General features: G+C 38.6%; 3 protein-coding genes across 3 annotated transcripts; 1 reads left to right on the top strand and 2 right to left on the bottom strand.

Annotated features, from left to right (window-relative positions):
* Window positions 1-499: 499 nt before the first annotated feature.
* Window positions 500-8,263, top strand: MONOS_16057 (uncharacterized protein; the record flags this gene model as incomplete). Its single annotated transcript, XM_067868965.1, has 4 exons — window positions 500-593; window positions 639-1,811; window positions 1,932-2,784; window positions 4,195-8,263. The coding sequence occupies 4 exons, from the start codon at window positions 500-502 to the stop codon at window positions 8,261-8,263; spliced, it is 6,189 nt and encodes a 2,062-aa protein (XP_067729948.1).
* A 2,841-nt stretch (window positions 8,264-11,104) lies between these two features.
* MONOS_17395 (uncharacterized protein) lies at window positions 11,105-13,501 on the bottom strand (the record flags this gene model as incomplete). Its single annotated transcript, XM_067870311.1, has 1 exon — window positions 11,105-13,501. One exon carries the CDS (start codon window positions 13,499-13,501, stop codon window positions 11,105-11,107), a length of 2,397 nt encoding a protein of 798 aa, XP_067729949.1.
* A 44-nt stretch (window positions 13,502-13,545) lies between these two features.
* Window positions 13,546-18,770, bottom strand: MONOS_16118 (uncharacterized protein; the record flags this gene model as incomplete). Its single annotated transcript, XM_067869030.1, has 2 exons — window positions 13,546-14,239; window positions 14,419-18,770. 2 exons carry the CDS (start codon window positions 18,768-18,770, stop codon window positions 13,546-13,548), a joined length of 5,046 nt encoding a protein of 1,681 aa, XP_067729950.1.
* Between the last annotated feature and the right edge of the window lie 395 nt (window positions 18,771-19,165).

Below are 19,165 nucleotides of genomic sequence, written 5' to 3' on the forward strand. Positions count from 1 at the left end.
AATAGAATTTTATAATGAAAAATATAACGCATGTCAATATAATTAAAAAAGATTTATGTAAATAATGAATTTTTGACAAGCATTTCACACGCAAATAACAACATAATCTCTCCTTAACACTCAAAAAACTTAAAATGATAATTTGATAAATATTTTTATGGGACAGATCAACATTTTTAATTTTTGTTTTTAATTGCAATATTTCTATGATATTTTCGATAATATAGAATTAAATAATTAAGTTAATTAATAATATATTGAAAATTTGAATAAAAACGTTAAATTTACTACTGGTACAATTAAGACCTATGCCACGTAGCATTCGAAGAAACAGCATTATTGCAAGGCCTCATCTAATATTTTGTGAATTATAATCGAAATGAAATTTCATGTTTTATTTTTTTTTTCAATCAAGAATTTAATATATATTTAATTAAGTCCATTTTGATCCTTCAAAAAATAATTTCATTCATCATCTAAATTGTGTTATCTCATCGAAATGAATGTGCATTTGCAGTTTTTAGCGTGCTTGCTCCTTGCAAACATGTTTGAAATCCAAGGTGTTTCTGGAAGTTCCACATGGAAAAGCGAAGGTATTCTCACAAATATTCATTTTTCATATTATCATGCATTTTCAGGCCAAGGCAATGCAAGTGATGTTCGATTTCCATCAAAGGTTGATGACAACTGTTTATTTGAACAGCAAAATGCATATGGAGTGAAAAAGTGGAAGTCAGGAATATCTACAGTGATAAATGCATTTTTGGGATTCTGCAATACTTCGGTTGGACTGAAAAATTTGGCATTTGAATATTCTTCTCCATCATGTGTGCAAATAGCAGACAAGTCAACAATAATGATGGAATCGTGTGTTTCCCACCAAACAACAACAACTCCTTTTCTTTTGCAAAGTGGGTCAATCAACATTGTGAATTTGACTTTGATCCCTCAAATCAGTCTTTGTTCCAGAAGCCTCACATTTTCGTCGGATGACTCAAATTGTGTCGTTTTGAGAAATTCCATCATGACAGATCTGGCTGTTTCCTCTTCAGATTATTTTCTTTTGTCTGGAAAGAGCAAAAGTGAGCAGATCACTAATTGTGCCTTCAGGAACATGTCTATGGAATTTGACAAGAAAAGTGATAAAAACATTGATCACTCATGCTTGTTGAGTTTGATGGAGAATAGTCTCATTTATTCGTGTGTGAATATGTTTGAAGGAGGGATCTCAGGTGGATCGTTTTTGTCAGAGGAATTCATCTGCAAAAATGTCACAACACATTTTGGGAAAAGAGAAATGAATGCTCTTGAGAAAAATGGACAAATGAATACAACTGAGAGTCAATCATTTTCATTGTGCGAATGGACTGATTGCATAGCACCACAGGGAGGGGCTCTTTATGTGCATGACAATTCAAATGCCATTCTGAAAGTTGAAAATTCGTCATTTTCAAGATGCAATGCTTCATCCACAAGAGGGGGTGCAATATATGCACTGAAAATCGCTGAATGCATTGTGCTTCATTCAACATTTATTCAATGTTCATGTGCTGCAACTACAGACCGTGGAGGCGGAGGAATAATGGTGGAGAATATTAACATTCAGTCAAAAGTCGATGATTGCTCTTTTCAAAACTGTTCTTCTGGAAACGATGGAGGGGCAATAAATGTACGACCAACAATGACGAAAAAGCAAAAGCCATGCATTATTAATTCAATTTTTTCAAACTGCAAAGTTAATCATACAACCTCATCCACTGGAGGTGCTGTTGAACATTGGGACTGCACGGATCAAGTTGTAATTTCGAATTGTTTGTTTCGTAATTGTTATTCCAAGTGTGGAGGAGGAGCTGTGTGTCAATTGATAAATGAGAATAATAATGGAACATTGTTTTTCTACTGTTTTTTCCACAATAATTCTTGTGAACAAGGGGGACACGATATTGCTCTTCATGATTCAGAAGCAAACAACATAGATTCAAGTTGTTATTCTACCAGGCAAACATCAAACAGAGTCAGCACAAAATACAATTCAGTTGTTGATAAAAGCGATTGGCTTCGAAACGATTTTGGAAAAGTGAGGTTTGTCTCATCAACACAAACACAACCAAATTCCAAAGATACATATGCCTGTGGAATGGATAAAAGCTATCCTTGCAGCACCATCGGCCATTGTTTAACACAATTGATTCCAGACTTTGTCTCCAATGTTGAAGTATTTTCAGAGACGATAAGAGAGACGAAGGGTGTGGACTGTGGAACAAATGCTTTCACAATATACGGTCAAAGTGATTCAACAACAACTGTGCAGACAGAATTGGAAGCAGCTGGGTTGGCTCTTTTTTCAGTCTCGACAGGAGCATTGACAGTCAATGATCTTGCCCTTGTGCATGACTCAGCATATGAAAATAATCGAGCCTCAAGGCTATTTGAGATCACTGGAACTGGAAAGATGCAAGTAAGCAGACTGAACATATCTGTTGGAAGCGGACACTCAACAGAAACAACATTCACCACAGAGCTGATAAATGTTCAGGGAGGAATGTTTCAAATGGAAAATGTGAACTGGGTCAAGACTATCTCAACAACTTCGCTGATTTCGCTTTCTTTGATAAATGAGATTTCATTGACATTTTCAGGGAGCACCTTTTCTGGGATAGAAAGAACAAGGAATGGAGCAGCTGTGATATCGTTTTCCAACTACAATGCAAACATCGACCTGGATTCCTGCACCTTTGAAGGTTGTGGAAGCACAAGTTCAGAAAATGGAGGATCGATGATGCTGTGTGTGGGAGAAGAAAATGAAGTGAAAGTGGAAGGTGGATCTTTTGATGAGTGCTATTGCTCAGCAACAGATGGCCTTGGAGGAGGAATCCACCTTCGATTATTGAATGAAAATCCCAATTTCTTGATCTCTTCTTCCTTTGGCACAAACACAGCCAAATGGGGAAGTGACATTTTTGTTGACTCAATCGATCTGGAAACAACAGCAAAAAGTGGAAAGATAGCCCCGTTGACAGCTTCAATTGAAACGATAAACAAAATTCGGGGATTCCACAATGGTGATGAAACGATTCCGATTCCTTTGTGTGCCTATCTGATTCCTATGCCAGATGAGATCTTTGTGAGTAATGTTGATGCATTCAATCACTCTCGTTGTGGGTTTGCTGAGTTTCCCTGTCTAACACTGAAGCATTGCTTGACAAGACAAGAAGAGGAAAAGAAGATTATTGTTGAAGGGATGATATTGATGAGTGACGAATTGGCGTTTGAAGAAAAGAAACACAGAATCCGAGGAAACGATGAAATCAGTGGCTGGACAATCTCTGATGCAAGCTCACCATTAAACTCAGCGATGATAACAGCAAATGTTGAAACAATCTTTTCAAAGTTGATATTCTCTCTTCCTTCTTCGTTTTCTCTTCACTCCACTTTCATATCATCTTCTTCACAACTGACTATGTCTCAATGTTTTCTTTCCCTTCAAAATCCATTATTAGAATTGACATTTCTGTTTTTATCTGTTGAATCTGGGACATTGGCTATTGACTCGTTATCAGCTTCATCAATCACTTTGAATGGAAATTCATTGATCTCTTTGTCTGGAAGCGGAACAAAGGCCGAGCTAATGAACACCAAATGGTTGAACATGACGAAAAGCAATTTCACAGAAATAGAAAGAAAAGCAGGAAGTGGAGGATGTGTGAGCATCGATAACAGCGATGATGAAGATTCAAATTCAGAAATAAATATTGAAGAATGTGTTTTTGATGGATGCTCTGTGCTGGCTGATGGAGGCAGAGGAGGTGCAATCAATGCGCAGTTGAAAGGGAATATTCAAATGAATATTGTTTCATGCACATTTACAGGATGCACAGCACCAGCTGAAGAAGAAGGGAAAACTGGGTTTGGAGGAGGAACGGCACTGAAGTTAATTGATGATTATTCTTCGTTTGTGATTTCATCTCCTGTTTTTGATAAAGAAAAGCCAAATGTTGCGAAATATGGAAATGACCTGTTTGTTGAGTCATCCAACTTGACAAAGAGCATCACAAACACCTCTCTTCCATTTGTGTCTGGGCATCTGCCAGATATCTCGTTGGATTCTATGAGAGGGTTTGATGGGAATGATACGGAGAATGCCATTCCACTGATCTATTTCTGGTTCGTTCTTGGCTCGGAAATATTTATCAGAGATGACGGAAAAGATGTATGCATTTGTGGTCTTTCAGATTATCCTTGTTTATCAATTGATTATTCATTGGATCGATTGCCTGAGGGAAATGAAAAGAATATTAACATCATTGAAAAAGGGTATCTTCAGAGGAGTGTTGATGTGAGTGGAATATCAGTGAAATCGGATAATGAAGAAGTGTGCTCTTTGGAATGTCTCTCATCGCTTGAAGGAGCAGAAGGAACTGCAATGAAGATTCAGGGTGTTACGAATTTTGAACTGATTATGTTTGTGATGCCATCATCCTTCAGAAATGGAGTCGGTTATTTGATGGATGTTGGATCAAGTGAAGGATCGTTGACTCTGAAAGACTGCTCGTTCACAAAAAATGAAGAAAGTGGAGAAGAAATAGAAAAGATGAATTATGGACTGATCAAAGCAGATGAAGGCTCAGTTGTATTGGAATTTGTGTCAATGCAATCACTTTGTTTTTCAAAGGATGTTATTTCTGTGTTATCTTCAACGATTCTGAACATTAAGAACTTGACAACGAAGAATGTTGAGCTTGAAGGAGCAAGCGGATTGAGGATATCAAAGAGCTCAAGGAGAGAAAATAATGAAGAAGAACAAGATGTTATCATCGAGTGGAGTTCATTCGAAGAAGTCACCCAAAATACAACAGATGATATTCCCATCATCAGAAATGACAATGATGATGAGCCATTGAAAATGGTAATTCGAAACACAACAATGAAGAGATGTGGTGGAATGAGGTGTGGAAAGGGGGGAGGGATGCTTTGTGTGTTGAATGAGGGAGGAAGCTTCGACTGCTCGTTTTGCACGATTTCTGAGTGTTTCTGCTCGAGCACAGGAAGAGGCGGGTGGCTGTTTCTGGAATGCACCTCGGTGGTTGAGCAGCCTCTGAACTTTATTCTGTCGAATATCACATTCAGAGACAACTCTGCGTTCAGAGGGAGAGATGTGTATGTTCGATGCCACTCAATCGAAACACAAATTGTTGATGAGCAATTCCTTTTGGATTTCAGAACACCATTTGTGAAGGATCTTGCAATATGGGGATGCACAACAGACTCATTTGTGGGGGAAGAGGATCTTCTGCTGAGGGTTGTGAAATACCAGAGCGAGACGATATTTGTTTCTTCAGCAACAGGCAACCACGGAGACAGCAAGCAATGTGGAGAGTTCAAAATGCCTTGCCACTCATTGGATGTTGGAGTTCAACACATCATTCCTTCATCATATTCGCAGCTGTTGATCTCAGAGGAGACGATCATCAATGGGGAATGTGATATGCATGATGTGATCATCCGCTCACTTCAATCTCCCTCAACTGCTTTGGTGCATCTGAACTCAACAATTTCTGGCAATGAGGGCAGTCTTCTCAAAACTTCTGAGAAAGTTCGGATTGAGAGTGTGAAATTCAACTTTGACCAATCGTTTTCATATTCAGGCAGTTCTCTCATTCATGGATCAAGTGGGCAACTTTCTCTTTCATTTGTTGACTTCTCATCTGCTGGAGGGTCAAACAACAACCAACTTGTTGTTGTTCTCAACTCGACATTGCTGAGCATTGCAAAAGGGATTCTTCATGTTGACAACTGCTCAGTGTCACTCCTTTCGTTCATGAAGCCTTCGTTTCTGTTAAATGGAGATGAGGTCTCATTCACAAATATGAAACTGGGACAGATTGAATCAACAAGAAATGTTGTTGAGATTGGGCAATGCAGAAATGTTGTGCTGAATGGAATTGATGCAAATGGAGTGAAGTTGTCTGAGGGTTGCATCCTTTCGATTGGCAGTTTAGCTTCGGGAAGTGTTTCAGTTGGAAGCTCCTCGTTCAAGAACTGCTCGAGGAATTCAGAAGGGGCTTCTGTTCTTTCCGCTTCTTCAACTTCTGCTCAAATTGTTCTTTCTAACTGTTCCTGCTCAAACTGCAATTCTCTGTCAAGCAAAGGAAGCATGATGGAGATGAACAATGCGAAGGATGTTTTGATGGATTCGTGTCCATTTGTCGGAGTTCTTGTAAAAGAATGCGAAAGCGAGATAAATGATGCATTTGATGAGATATGCGAATGGAATGGATCACTTGTTCACCTAGAAAACTCCAATACACATACAAAAGAAATAAGGATGGAAAATTCATCGAAAGGAGGAATATCGATAAAAGGAGGAAAGGTTGTTATTGAGATGGGAATGATGGCAAACAACAATCCATTCATTGAAAAATATCCATCTCTTCGAAGAAACATCATCTGCTCTGATTCTGCTTCACTGTCTATTTCCAGTTTGAAAGGAGGAGATGGAGTTTTCCCAGACATATCGATGTGGATATTGAATGATGGATGTCTAATTGAAGGGATTGTTTCTGAAAGAGCATCACCATTCCACATTCCAGTGTTGGAGAGTGTTGAAACAAGGGAAGAAGGAGAAGAAGCTGAGGTTGTGTTCAAAGGGAAGCTTCTTCTCCCGTGCAACTTGTCATTCATGATTGTGAAACAGATTGGGGACGAAAAGCAGATAGAGAAATATGAGTTTGATGAGAGTGGATTTGTGTCGGAAACAGAAGTCGAAGGGAGATTGGAAAAGGAGAGGATAAGCGAGGCAGGAGAAGAGGCAGAGGTGAGAGTGAGCATTCTGTTTGGGGACGGAAATAATCCATCGTCCACTGATTCTTTCATTGTGAAGAACAGAAGTGAGCCCAAGGCTAATGGAGATGAAAGGATTGCCGAGGGAGGGAAAGAAAGGAAATCATATTGGTTGTTGATTGTTATTGTGCTTGTTATTTTATTGTTGATTGTTCTTATTGTTTCTGTTATTCTTGCAATCACATGGAGAAAGGCAAAGAACGAGAATAAAGATCTGAGAGAGATTGTGAACGATAACATCAGAAAGGATCCGAAGGCGTTTGAGATGGTGACGATGGAGATGTCACCAGAGGCACAGTGGAGGAGAGCAGAGAAGGAGGCAGAGAAGAAGAATGAAGAAAGAATGAAGAAGAGAGTATACGAGAAAAGTTTGGGACACTCAGAGTCATCAGAGCATCTTCTTTCTGAGAGTGGCTCAACAGAATATATATTGGGAAAAGATTCAGACAAGATCCCTCAATGGATGTTGGAAAAAGTTGAAGAAGAGGAAATTAGAAAACAGACTCCTTCTCCATCAATTTCTTCAACATGTTCAACTGATTCAGATTCCACATTTGTTCGAGGGGAAGATTTGTGCCCGACCACATCATCGATGTCGAATCTGGTGGATGCAATGGCCTGTTCATCTCCACATGAGAAACTGATTGTGGATTTGAGGGATTCGCTGTTCATGCTTTTGCATGGAAAGAACAAGACAAAGGAGATGGCGATTGGCACTCTGCAGGAAAGAGAACAAACAGCTGCCCAGATCCTGTTCTGGGTGGCGAACGGGGCACTCCATTCATTTGATGAAATTGAAAACCCTCTTCAATCTCTTTCCAATCTGAGCCCTCACATTGTATTGTTCTCAGAACACATGGTGATCTGCATTGTGATGCATTCAGACTTATTGCCAGATGATGATTCAGATTCATCCTCCATCTCATCATCAACTGTTGTGACATCTACAAGTGGCAATGATGATGAGGATTCTCTGCCCTCGTCTGCCTTTGAGGATGAAGATAGTTTCAAAAAAGAGTGTCTGAGGTGGAAGGCTCCAGAGCTGCAGATAAACAAGAAGATGGGAGCAACAAAGGAGTCGGTTTCATTCTCGATAGGGATGATGCTGTGGGAGTGCCTGACCCTTCAAATCCCGTTTGGGGAGTATGAGGCAGAGGTGGCAGGGCAGAAGATAGTGAATGGGGAAAGACCGATCTTGGGCACTGTTAGACAAACGCGATTGTTTGAGATACTCAGGGATTGTCTATCAAATCATGTGAGCAGCAGACCTTCATTGCAAGGCATAAAGCGAGTATTCATCCAGCTATTTCCTGAATCAGGGCAAATGATTACGATGTCAGATGCTGTGGATTATGAAACAGAATCAGAGGAGCATGGAGGCGGGAATAGCGGAGATGGAGAAACAAGTATTGTGAGTTATTAAAAGGAATGAAAAAGGCAATGAAGAATGTAGAATGAAGAATGAAGATATGTGATGTGTGATGTGAAAGTTCGATGAAATGGAGAATCTGTGAAACCATTTTTAAAAAAATGTGTTTTCAGTCTCTCTTTGTTCTTTTGTTCTTCCCTTTTGACACATTATTCTGAAGCCTCAAGCAAAAAGTTGGAAATGAAAATGAAAGATAAGAAACGGTGCATGCAATTATGAGGAATGATTGATGGATAGATCGGATTTAGAAGCGATTTTCTGATGAAAGATTTTGAGAATGTGTCATTTTGAATGTTACATCTCTGTTTGATCGAGCAAGCATATGCTTTGAAGAGAAAAAGATTGCGATTTAACGATCAACCTGAATCTTTTTAGTATTCAAAGCAATTGCAACATAAAAAAAGAAAAAGAACAATTTTTTTCTTTCAGTGTTTCTTTCGTTATTTCTTTGAGCAGTTGGCGTTTTTTTTTATTATACAAGGGGAAAACTGTTAAGCATTATCAGGAGAAGAGTTTTTATGTGATGGAAACTGATTATTTTCACTGAGAGCAAACAGTTCCACAACGCCTCTACAACGGGAGATAATCATAGAATATTGGATTTCCAGTTTTCAAAATATGTTAAAACGGCAGCACTCAAAGTTGGAGCACAGCCAAGGTGGATGGTCATTTATCCAATTATCTGGACAATTGGCAGCACAGGGCCACATAATTCTATCTGCATTAACACAAGTTTTGGCACATCTATTAACTCTTCCGGATGAAAGGACAGTATTCCATTCTTCTCAAGGAATGAGAGGAATACAAAATTTGGAGACAAAGATTTGTTAGTAAAGTTGTAATTGTCAATGACTTCATTGAGCTTTTCGCGATTTTTTGTGATACAGGTGATTGTGATTGGGGTGGACTTTTTAATGGGACACTTTCCTTTATTGGCACTTTTTATTAGTTTTGATGTGCCAATCAAGTGAGAATGCCAAATAAGTTTCAACTCCCCAACTGACCTTTAAAATCAAAATTTGCACTATTATTTGCAAGGTTGTTTTTGTTTTTGTTTATTATCCATTTCGAAATTGAGGTGTTTTTTTTTGTTAATTTCAAAGTCATTCTAAACATCCAACAAAGATTTTCTCAAAAATCTGAAATAGAGATTTGAAGAAATATTGACTTTTGTCTATTTATCTTTGAAAAATAACAAAAGATTTTAAAACGTTTTTCTTTTTTTAAATGGAATTTTTTTCATTTCACAATTTTTCTACAAACAGAAATCTCATTTTGTTTTTTAATGATGATGGAAAAAATTGAAAAAAATTAAAAGCTTATTTGATGAATGTAAAATTGGGTGACAATGTGTGAGAAATATTGTCCATCACAAAATTTTGATTGTCCTTTGCTTGCATTTTGTTCCTTTCTTGAATTGATCCATGGTCAATTGATAATGAATTTCACAACGAAACATTTGTATTTATTCAAATATAGATTTATTCAAATCTCCAAATTTCTGTTAAGTTCGATGATAATTATTAATGATTTTCCATCATCATTAAAAAACAAAATGAGATTTCTGTTTGTAGAAAAATTGTGAAATGAAAAAAATTCCATTTAAAAAAAGAAAAACGTTTTAAAATCTTTTGTTATTTTTCAAAGATAAATAGACAAAAGTCAATATTTCTTCAAATCTCTATTTCAGATTTTTGAGAAAATCTTTGTTGGATGTTTAGAATGACTTTGAAATTAACAAAAAAAAACACCTCAATTTCGAAATGGATAATAAACAAAAACAAAAACAACCTTGCAAATAATAGTGCAAATTTTGATTTTAAAGGTCAGTTGGGGAGTTGAAACTTATTTGGCATTCTCACTTGATTGGCACATCAAAACTAATAAAAAGTGCCAATAAAGGAAAGTGTCCCATTAAAAAGTCCACCCCAATCACAATCACCTGTATCACAAAAAATCGCGAAAAGCTCAATGAAGTCATTGACAATTACAACTTTACTAACAAATCTTTGTCTCCAAATTTTGTATTCCTCTCATTCCTTGAGAAGAATGGAATACTGTCCTTTCATCCGGAAGAGTTAATAGATGTGCCAAAACTTGTGTTAATGCAGATAGAATTATGTGGCCCTGTGCTGCCAATTGTCCAGATAATTGGATAAATGACCATCCACCTTGGCTGTGCTCCAACTTTGAGTGCTGCCGTTTTAACATATTTTGAAAACTGGAAATCCAATATTCTATGATTATCTCCCGTTGTAGAGGCGTTGTGGAACTGTTTGCTCTCAGTGAAAATAATCAGTTTCCATCACATAAAAACTCTTCTCCTGATAATGCTTAACAGTTTTCCCCTTGTATAATAAAAAAAAACGCCAACTGCTCAAAGAAATAACGAAAGAAACACTGAAAGAAAAAAATTGTTCTTTTTCTTTTTTTATGTTGCAATTGCTTTGAATACTAAAAAGATTCAGGTTGATCGTTAAATCGCAATCTTTTTCTCTTCAAAGCATATGCTTGCTCGATCAAACAGAGATGTAACATTCAAAATGACACATTCTCAAAATCTTTCATCAGAAAATCGCTTCTAAATCCGATCTATCCATCAATCATTCCTCATAATTGCATGCACCGTTTCTTATCTTTCATTTTCATTTCCAACTTTTTGCTTGAGGCTTCAGAATAATGTGTCAAAAGGGAAGAACAAAAGAACAAAGAGAGACTGAAAACACATTTTTTTAAAAATGGTTTCACAGATTCTCCATTTCATCGAACTTTCACATCACACATCACATATCTTCATTCTTCATTCTACATTCTTCATTGCCTTTTTCATTCCTTTTAATAACTCACAATACTTGTTTCTCCATCTCCGCTATTCCCGCCTCCATGCTCCTCTGATTCTGTTTCATAATCCACAGCATCTGACATCGTAATCATTTGCCCTGATTCAGGAAATAGCTGGATGAATACTCGCTTTATGCCTTGCAATGAAGGTCTGCTGCTCACATGATTTGATAGACAATCCCTGAGTATCTCAAACAATCGCGTTTGTCTAACAGTGCCCAAGATCGGTCTTTCCCCATTCACTATCTTCTGCCCTGCCACCTCTGCCTCATACTCCCCAAACGGGATTTGAAGGGTCAGGCACTCCCACAGCATCATCCCTATCGAGAATGAAACCGACTCCTTTGTTGCTCCCATCTTCTTGTTTATCTGCAGCTCTGGAGCCTTCCACCTCAGACACTCTTTTTTGAAACTATCTTCATCCTCAAAGGCAGACGAGGGCAGAGAATCCTCATCATCATTGCCACTTGTAGATGTCACAACAGTTGATGATGAGATGGAGGATGAATCTGAATCATCATCTGGCAATAAGTCTGAATGCATCACAATGCAGATCACCATGTGTTCTGAGAACAATACAATGTGAGGGCTCAGATTGGAAAGAGATTGAAGAGGGTTTTCAATTTCATCAAATGAATGGAGTGCCCCGTTCGCCACCCAGAACAGGATCTGGGCAGCTGTTTGTTCTCTTTCCTGCAGAGTGCCAATCGCCATCTCCTTTGTCTTGTTCTTTCCATGCAAAAGCATGAACAGCGAATCCCTCAAATCCACAATCAGTTTCTCATGTGGAGATGAACAGGCCATTGCATCCACCAGATTCGACATCGATGATGTGGTCGGGCACAAATCTTCCCCTCGAACAAATGTGGAATCTGAATCAGTTGAACATGTTGAAGAAATTGATGGAGAAGGAGTCTGTTTTCTAATTTCCTCTTCTTCAACTTTTTCCAACATCCATTGAGGGATCTTGTCTGAATCTTTTCCCAATATATATTCTGTTGAGCCACTCTCAGAAAGAAGATGCTCTGATGACTCTGAGTGTCCCAAACTTTTCTCGTATACTCTCTTCTTCATTCTTTCTTCATTCTTCTTCTCTGCCTCCTTCTCTGCTCTCCTCCACTGTGCCTCTGGTGACATCTCCATCGTCACCATCTCAAACGCCTTCGGATCCTTTCTGATGTTATCGTTCACAATCTCTCTCAGATCTTTATTCTCGTTCTTTGCCTTTCTCCATGTGATTGCAAGAATAACAGAAACAATAAGAACAATCAACAATAAAATAACAAGCACAATAACAATCAACAACCAATATGATTTCCTTTCTTTCCCTCCCTCGGCAATCCTTTCATCTCCATTAGCCTTGGGCTCACTTCTGTTCTTCACAATGAAAGAATCAGTGGACGATGGATTATTTCCGTCCCCAAACAGAATGCTCACTCTCACCTCTGCCTCTTCTCCTGCCTCGCTTATCCTCTCCTTTTCCAATCTCCCTTCGACTTCTGTTTCCGACACAAATCCACTCTCATCAAACTCATATTTCTCTATCTGCTTTTCGTCCCCAATCTGTTTCACAATCATGAATGACAAGTTGCACGGGAGAAGAAGCTTCCCTTTGAACACAACCTCAGCTTCTTCTCCTTCTTCCCTTGTTTCAACACTCTCCAACACTGGAATGTGGAATGGTGATGCTCTTTCAGAAACAATCCCTTCAATTAGACATCCATCATTCAATATCCACATCGATATGTCTGGGAAAACTCCATCTCCTCCTTTCAAACTGGAAATAGACAGTGAAGCAGAATCAGAGCAGATGATGTTTCTTCGAAGAGATGGATATTTTTCAATGAATGGATTGTTGTTTGCCATCATTCCCATCTCAATAACAACCTTTCCTCCTTTTATCGATATTCCTCCTTTCGATGAATTTTCCATCCTTATTTCTTTTGTATGTGTATTGGAGTTTTCTAGGTGAACAAGTGATCCATTCCATTCGCATATCTCATCAAATGCATCATTTATCTCGCTTTCGCATTCTTTTACAAGAACTCCGACAAATGGACACGAATCCATCAAAACATCCTTCGCATTGTTCATCTCCATCATGCTTCCTTTGCTTGACAGAGAATTGCAGTTTGAGCAGGAACAGTTAGAAAGAACAATTTGAGCAGAAGTTGAAGAAGCGGAAAGAACAGAAGCCCCTTCTGAATTCCTCGAGCAGTTCTTGAACGAGGAGCTTCCAACTGAAACACTTCCCGAAGCTAAACTGCCAATCGAAAGGATGCAACCCTCAGACAACTTCACTCCATTTGCATCAATTCCATTCAGCACAACATTTCTGCATTGCCCAATCTCAACAACATTTCTTGTTGATTCAATCTGTCCCAGTTTCATATTTGTGAATGAGACCTCATCTCCATTTAACAGAAACGAAGGCTTCATGAACGAAAGGAGTGACACTGAGCAGTTGTCAACATGAAGAATCCCTTTGCAATGCTCAGCAATGTCGAGTTGAGAACAACAACAAGTTGGTTGTTGTTTGACCCTCCAGCAGATGAGAAGTCAACAAATGAAAGAGAAAGTTGCCCACTTGATCCATGAATGAGAGAACTGCCTGAATATGAAAACGATTGGTCAAAGTTGAATTTCACACTCTCAATCCGAACTTTCTCAGAAGTTTTGAGAAGACTGCCCTCATTGCCAGAAATTGTTGAGTTCAGATGCACCAAAGCAGTTGAGGGAGATTGAAGTGAGCGGATGATCACATCATGCATATCACATTCCCCATTGATGATCGTCTCCTCTGAGATCAACAGCTGCGAATATGATGAAGGAATGATGTGTTGAACTCCAACATCCAATGAGTGGCAAGGCATTTTGAACTCTCCACATTGCTTGCTGTCTCCGTGGTTGCCTGTTGCTGAAGAAACAAATATCGTCTCGCTCTGGTATTTCACAACCCTCAGCAGAAGATCCTCTTCCCCCACAAATGAGTCTGTTGTGCATCCCCATATTGCAAGATCCTTCACAAATGGTGTTCTGAAATCCAAAAGGAATTGCTCATCAACAATTTGTGTTTCGATTGAGTGGCATCGAACATACACATCTCTCCCTCTGAACGCAGAGTTGTCTCTGAATGTGATATTCGACAGAATAAAGTTCAGAGGCTGCTCAACCACCGAGGTGCATTCCAGAAACAGCCACCCGCCTCTTCCTGTGCTCGAGCAGAAACACTCAGAAGTCGTGCAAAACGAGCAGTCGAAGCTTCCTCCCTCATTCAACACACAAAGCATCCCTCCCCCTTTCCACACCTCATTCCACCACATCTCTTCATTGTTGTGTTTCGAATTACCATTTTCAATGGCTCATCATCATTGTCATTTCTGATGATGGGAATATCATCTGTTGTATTTTGGGTGACTTCTTCGAATGAACTCCACTCGATGATAACATCTTGTTCTTCTTCATTATTTTCTCTCCTTGAGCTCTTTGATATCCTCAATCCGCTTGCTCCTTCAAGCTCAACATTCTTCGTTGTCAAGTTCTTAATGTTCAGAATCGTTGAAGATAACACAGAAATAACATCCTTTGAAAAACAAAGTGATTGCATTGACACAAATTCCAATACAACTGAGCCTTCATCTGCTTTGATCAGTCCATAATTCATCTTTTCTATTTCTTCTCCACTTTCTTCATTTTTTGTGAACGAGCAGTCTTTCAGAGTCAACGATCCTTCACTTGATCCAACATCCATCAAATAACCGACTCCATTTCTGAAGGATGATGGCATCACAAACATAATCAGTTCAAAATTCGTAACACCCTGAATCTTCATTGCAGTTCCTTCTGCTCCTTCAAGCGATGAGAGACATTCCAAAGAGCACACTTCTTCATTATCCGATTTCACTGATATTCCACTCACATCAACACTCCTCTGAAGATACCCTTTTTCAATGATGTTAATATTCTTTTCATTTCCCTCAGGCAATCGATCCAATGAATAATCAATTGATAAACAAGGATAATCTGAAAGACCACAAATGCATACATCTTTTCCGTCATCTCTGATAAATATTTCCGAGCCAAGAACGAACCAGAAATACACCAGTGGAACGGCATTCGTTGTATCACTTCCATCAAACCCTCTCATGGAATTCAATGAAATACCATCCAGATGCTCAGACACAAATGGAAGAGAGGTGTTTGTGATGCTCTTTGTCAAGTTGGATGACTCAACAAACAGGTCATTTCCATATTTTGCAACATTTGGTTTTTCTAAATCAAAAACAGGGGATGAAATCACAAACGAAGAATAATCATCAATTAACTTCAGTGCCGTTCCTCCTCCAAACCCAGTTTTCCCTTCTTCTTCAGCTGGTGCTGTGCATCCTGTAAATGTGCATGAAACAATATTCATTTGAATATTCCCTTTCAACTGCGCATTGATTGCACCTCCTCTGCCTCCATCAGCCAGCACAGAGCATCCATCAAAAACACATTCTTCAATATTTATTTCTGAATTTGAATCTTCATCATCGCTGTTATCGATGCTCACACATCCTCCACTTCCTGCTTTTCTTTCTATTTCTGTGAAATTGCTTTTCGTCATGTTCAACCATTTGGTGTTCATTAGCTCGGCCTTTGTTCCGCTTCCAGACAAAGAGATCAATGAATTTCCATTCAAAGTGATTGATGAAGCTGATAACGAGTCAATAGCCAATGTCCCAGATTCAACAGATAAAAACAGAAATGTCAATTCTAATAATGGATTTTGAAGGGAAAGAAAACATTGAGACATAGTCAGTTGTGAAGAAGATGATATGAAAGTGGAGTGAAGAGAAAACGAAGAAGGAAGAGAGAATATCAACTTTGAAAAGATTGTTTCAACATTTGCTGTTATCATCGCTGAGTTTAATGGTGAGCTTGCATCAGAGATTGTCCAGCCACTGATTTCATCGTTTCCTCGGATTCTGTGTTTCTTTTCTTCAAACGCCAATTCGTCACTCATCAATATCATCCCTTCAACAATAATCTTCTTTTCCTCTTCTTGTCTTGTCAAGCAATGCTTCAGTGTTAGACAGGGAAACTCAGCAAACCCACAACGAGAGTGATTGAATGCATCAACATTACTCACAAAGATCTCATCTGGCATAGGAATCAGATAGGCACACAAAGGAATCGGAATCGTTTCATCACCATTGTGGAATCCCCGAATTTTGTTTATCGTTTCAATTGAAGCTGTCAACGGGGCTATCTTTCCACTTTTTGCTGTTGTTTCCAGATCGATTGAGTCAACAAAAATGTCACTTCCCCATTTGGCTCTGTTCCCTTCAAATCCTGATGAAATCAGAAACTCTGCATTTGTGTCTTTCACTTTCAGCCCAATCCCTCCTCCTCTTCCTTGAGCAGCCAAGGCATAACAGTTCTTCACAACACCTCCATTCATCTTCAATGAACCAACATTCCCCACCTCAACCATCACACCCCCTCCAAACTCAGAGGCTTCACTCCCACAGCCATCAATCGTGCATCCATCAAAAGTTATTGAATGTGACCCTTCACCCACATTCATCAGCGATGATCCTGCTGTTGTCCTCACAATGTTGTTGAATGTGCAGTTATCCAGAGTCAACGAAACTGAAGATCCTTGAGAAAGAGATATCACACTTGTGGTGCTGAATGTTTGTGACCATCTCACATCTTTCATCTTCAAACTTCCCCCTTCCATCTCCACAAGTGAGTTCTGAATGCTCCTCTCTTCTGAATGATCTGCATCCATCGAAATGTTCAATCTCTTCATATCCATCAACCCACTTCCCTGAACCTCAAATAATCTGCTTCTTCGGTTGTTTTCAAATGATGAATCGTGAATCACAGACAGATCGCTCACATTCAATTCCCCTGTTCCAACACAAAACAGACTCAGTCCATTTGATTCAAATTGTGTTTCAATAGCTGAGCCAGCTGGCGAAACTCCATTCACAGAGATTGTTTTCTCACCAATATCAATTCCTTTGACTTCCACAACTGTTCCACTCAGCACCTTGATTTCCTCCACAAATCCAGAAATCATTTGGGAAAGGCAATGGCTGATTGTGAGGCATGCACAGCTTTCATTCAATCCGCAGCTGTATGTATCCTTTGCGTTTGTCTGATTTTGAGTTGAAGCAACAAATCTGCATTTCCCACCAGTATTTGGAAGCCACTCACTTTTATCTCCGCCTGCATAATATCGGACTCCTTCTGTTCTTGTTGAATAGCACCAAACAAGTTGAGAATCAGTCGAGTTATCTGAAATATAAATATCATTTCCATATGGTGCTGTGTTATTATGGAAAAAGCAAAACCAAAGCAAACTTCCTCCAAAACTCAATACCCTCATAGCGACACCACCACCGTGATAATTTGAGCGGCAATCTTGAAATAAACAGTTTTTTGTAACAATTTTATCAATTGGATTCCAATTAATATAGGCCCCTCCGTCTGTGCTTCTGGGATCGTGCCCGCTGCAATTAATAAAAGAGCAATCCAAAACGCAATCTTTTGTTTTTGTAGCATTTGAACTCCAAATTCCAAGTCCACCTGCATCGTCTCCTGACCATCCATCTTTGAAAAAGCAATTTTCAAAAAATACTTGAATTGTCATTCCGGAAATTTCTGCTCCTGCACCTCCAAAATGGTTTGATGCAACGCAATAACACTCAATAAATGTGGAATGTCTCACTGTGCATTCGGCAATATTAAAGGCAAAAATACCTCCACCTCTTGTTGAAGTTGCATTGCACTTCACAAATGATGAATTCTCAACTGTTAATGTGGCATTTGAATTGTCATGCACATACAGTGCACCACCACATGGAGCTGAGCATTCATTCCATTCAGCATTCTTATATGTCTGTGTTTGAGTTGTTGAATTTCTTTCTGTATTTCCCACTCTCCAATCCACTCTTTCGTTGTGGAGGAATGTGCAGTTGTTGCAGGAAAATGCAACGGATCCTTCTGTTCCACTCACAATCCCTCCCTCCAGCACATTCATCGAACTTTCAACTTGGCAATCCTCAATTGAACTCATTTTCATCATTGGCACTTTCTCATTTGGCATTTCATCTTCCTTCATAAATTTCATTGTGATGTTTGAAAAAGCACAGTTTTTGATTCCTTCATATGACCCTTCTCCATTTCTCAAAATGCTTCCACTCCCACAAAACACAATGTTCTTCCACTCACTGTTTCTCACAAGCAACGATGAATCTTCTCCTTCAATCTTCACAAGACTCTTCATCATCATATCGCAATTGTGATTTCTTCTTTCCGTGCTCAAAGTGGTGTTCATCATTTCGCATGTTCCTTCATTGAAGACAAAATATCCATCGAAACCTCTTTTTCTCATCAACAAGCAGTCATCAAGACGCAGGAATGATTTTGCTCGAACATCAAATGCCACATCATCATCTGCTCCTTCAAACAATATTCCCTTGAATTCTACTGATGAGTTATGTATTTTGCAGAACAGTCGAACAAGACTTCCCTGCTCCAAAATATGACTTTCAGACTGAGCAGGAATATGATAAATGAGATGTTCATTCCTTTGTGCATCATTTAAATCTATGCCACTTATAGTGAAACACAAGCACTCAGTCAAAACCAAAAGAATCATTGTCATAAGGAAATAATGGGTCATAATAAACCATATTTTTATATAATTCATAATAATTTTGAACTTGCATAAAAATAGATTCTTTTAGCCTTTCTTCTATTTGAAAAACCGATCGTCATTTCAATTATTCTGTCTAGAAATAATTGTATCATTTTGTTATGAATGATTAATTTTTATTTTTTCATCACTCTTTTATTTCTTTGATTCTATTATATTCTGTATGAATGATGAATATCAGCATCTTGAGGTCATTTCCAACAGAATATTCTTCTTGGAGGAACTTCCTATCAATGAAAAGAAGAATAATAATTCAAAAAGATATTTTCATGAGAAATATTTGAAGATTGAAATTGGAATAAAAAACGAACTATATTTTCACAAACTTTGAATGTTCAAAGAGA

This window comes from Monocercomonoides exilis (assembly GCF_001643675.1).
Source record: "Monocercomonoides exilis strain PA203 chromosome Unknown scaffold15-1837935, whole genome shotgun sequence".
In the NCBI taxonomy this organism is placed as follows: Eukaryota; Preaxostyla; order Oxymonadida; family Polymastigidae; genus Monocercomonoides; species Monocercomonoides exilis.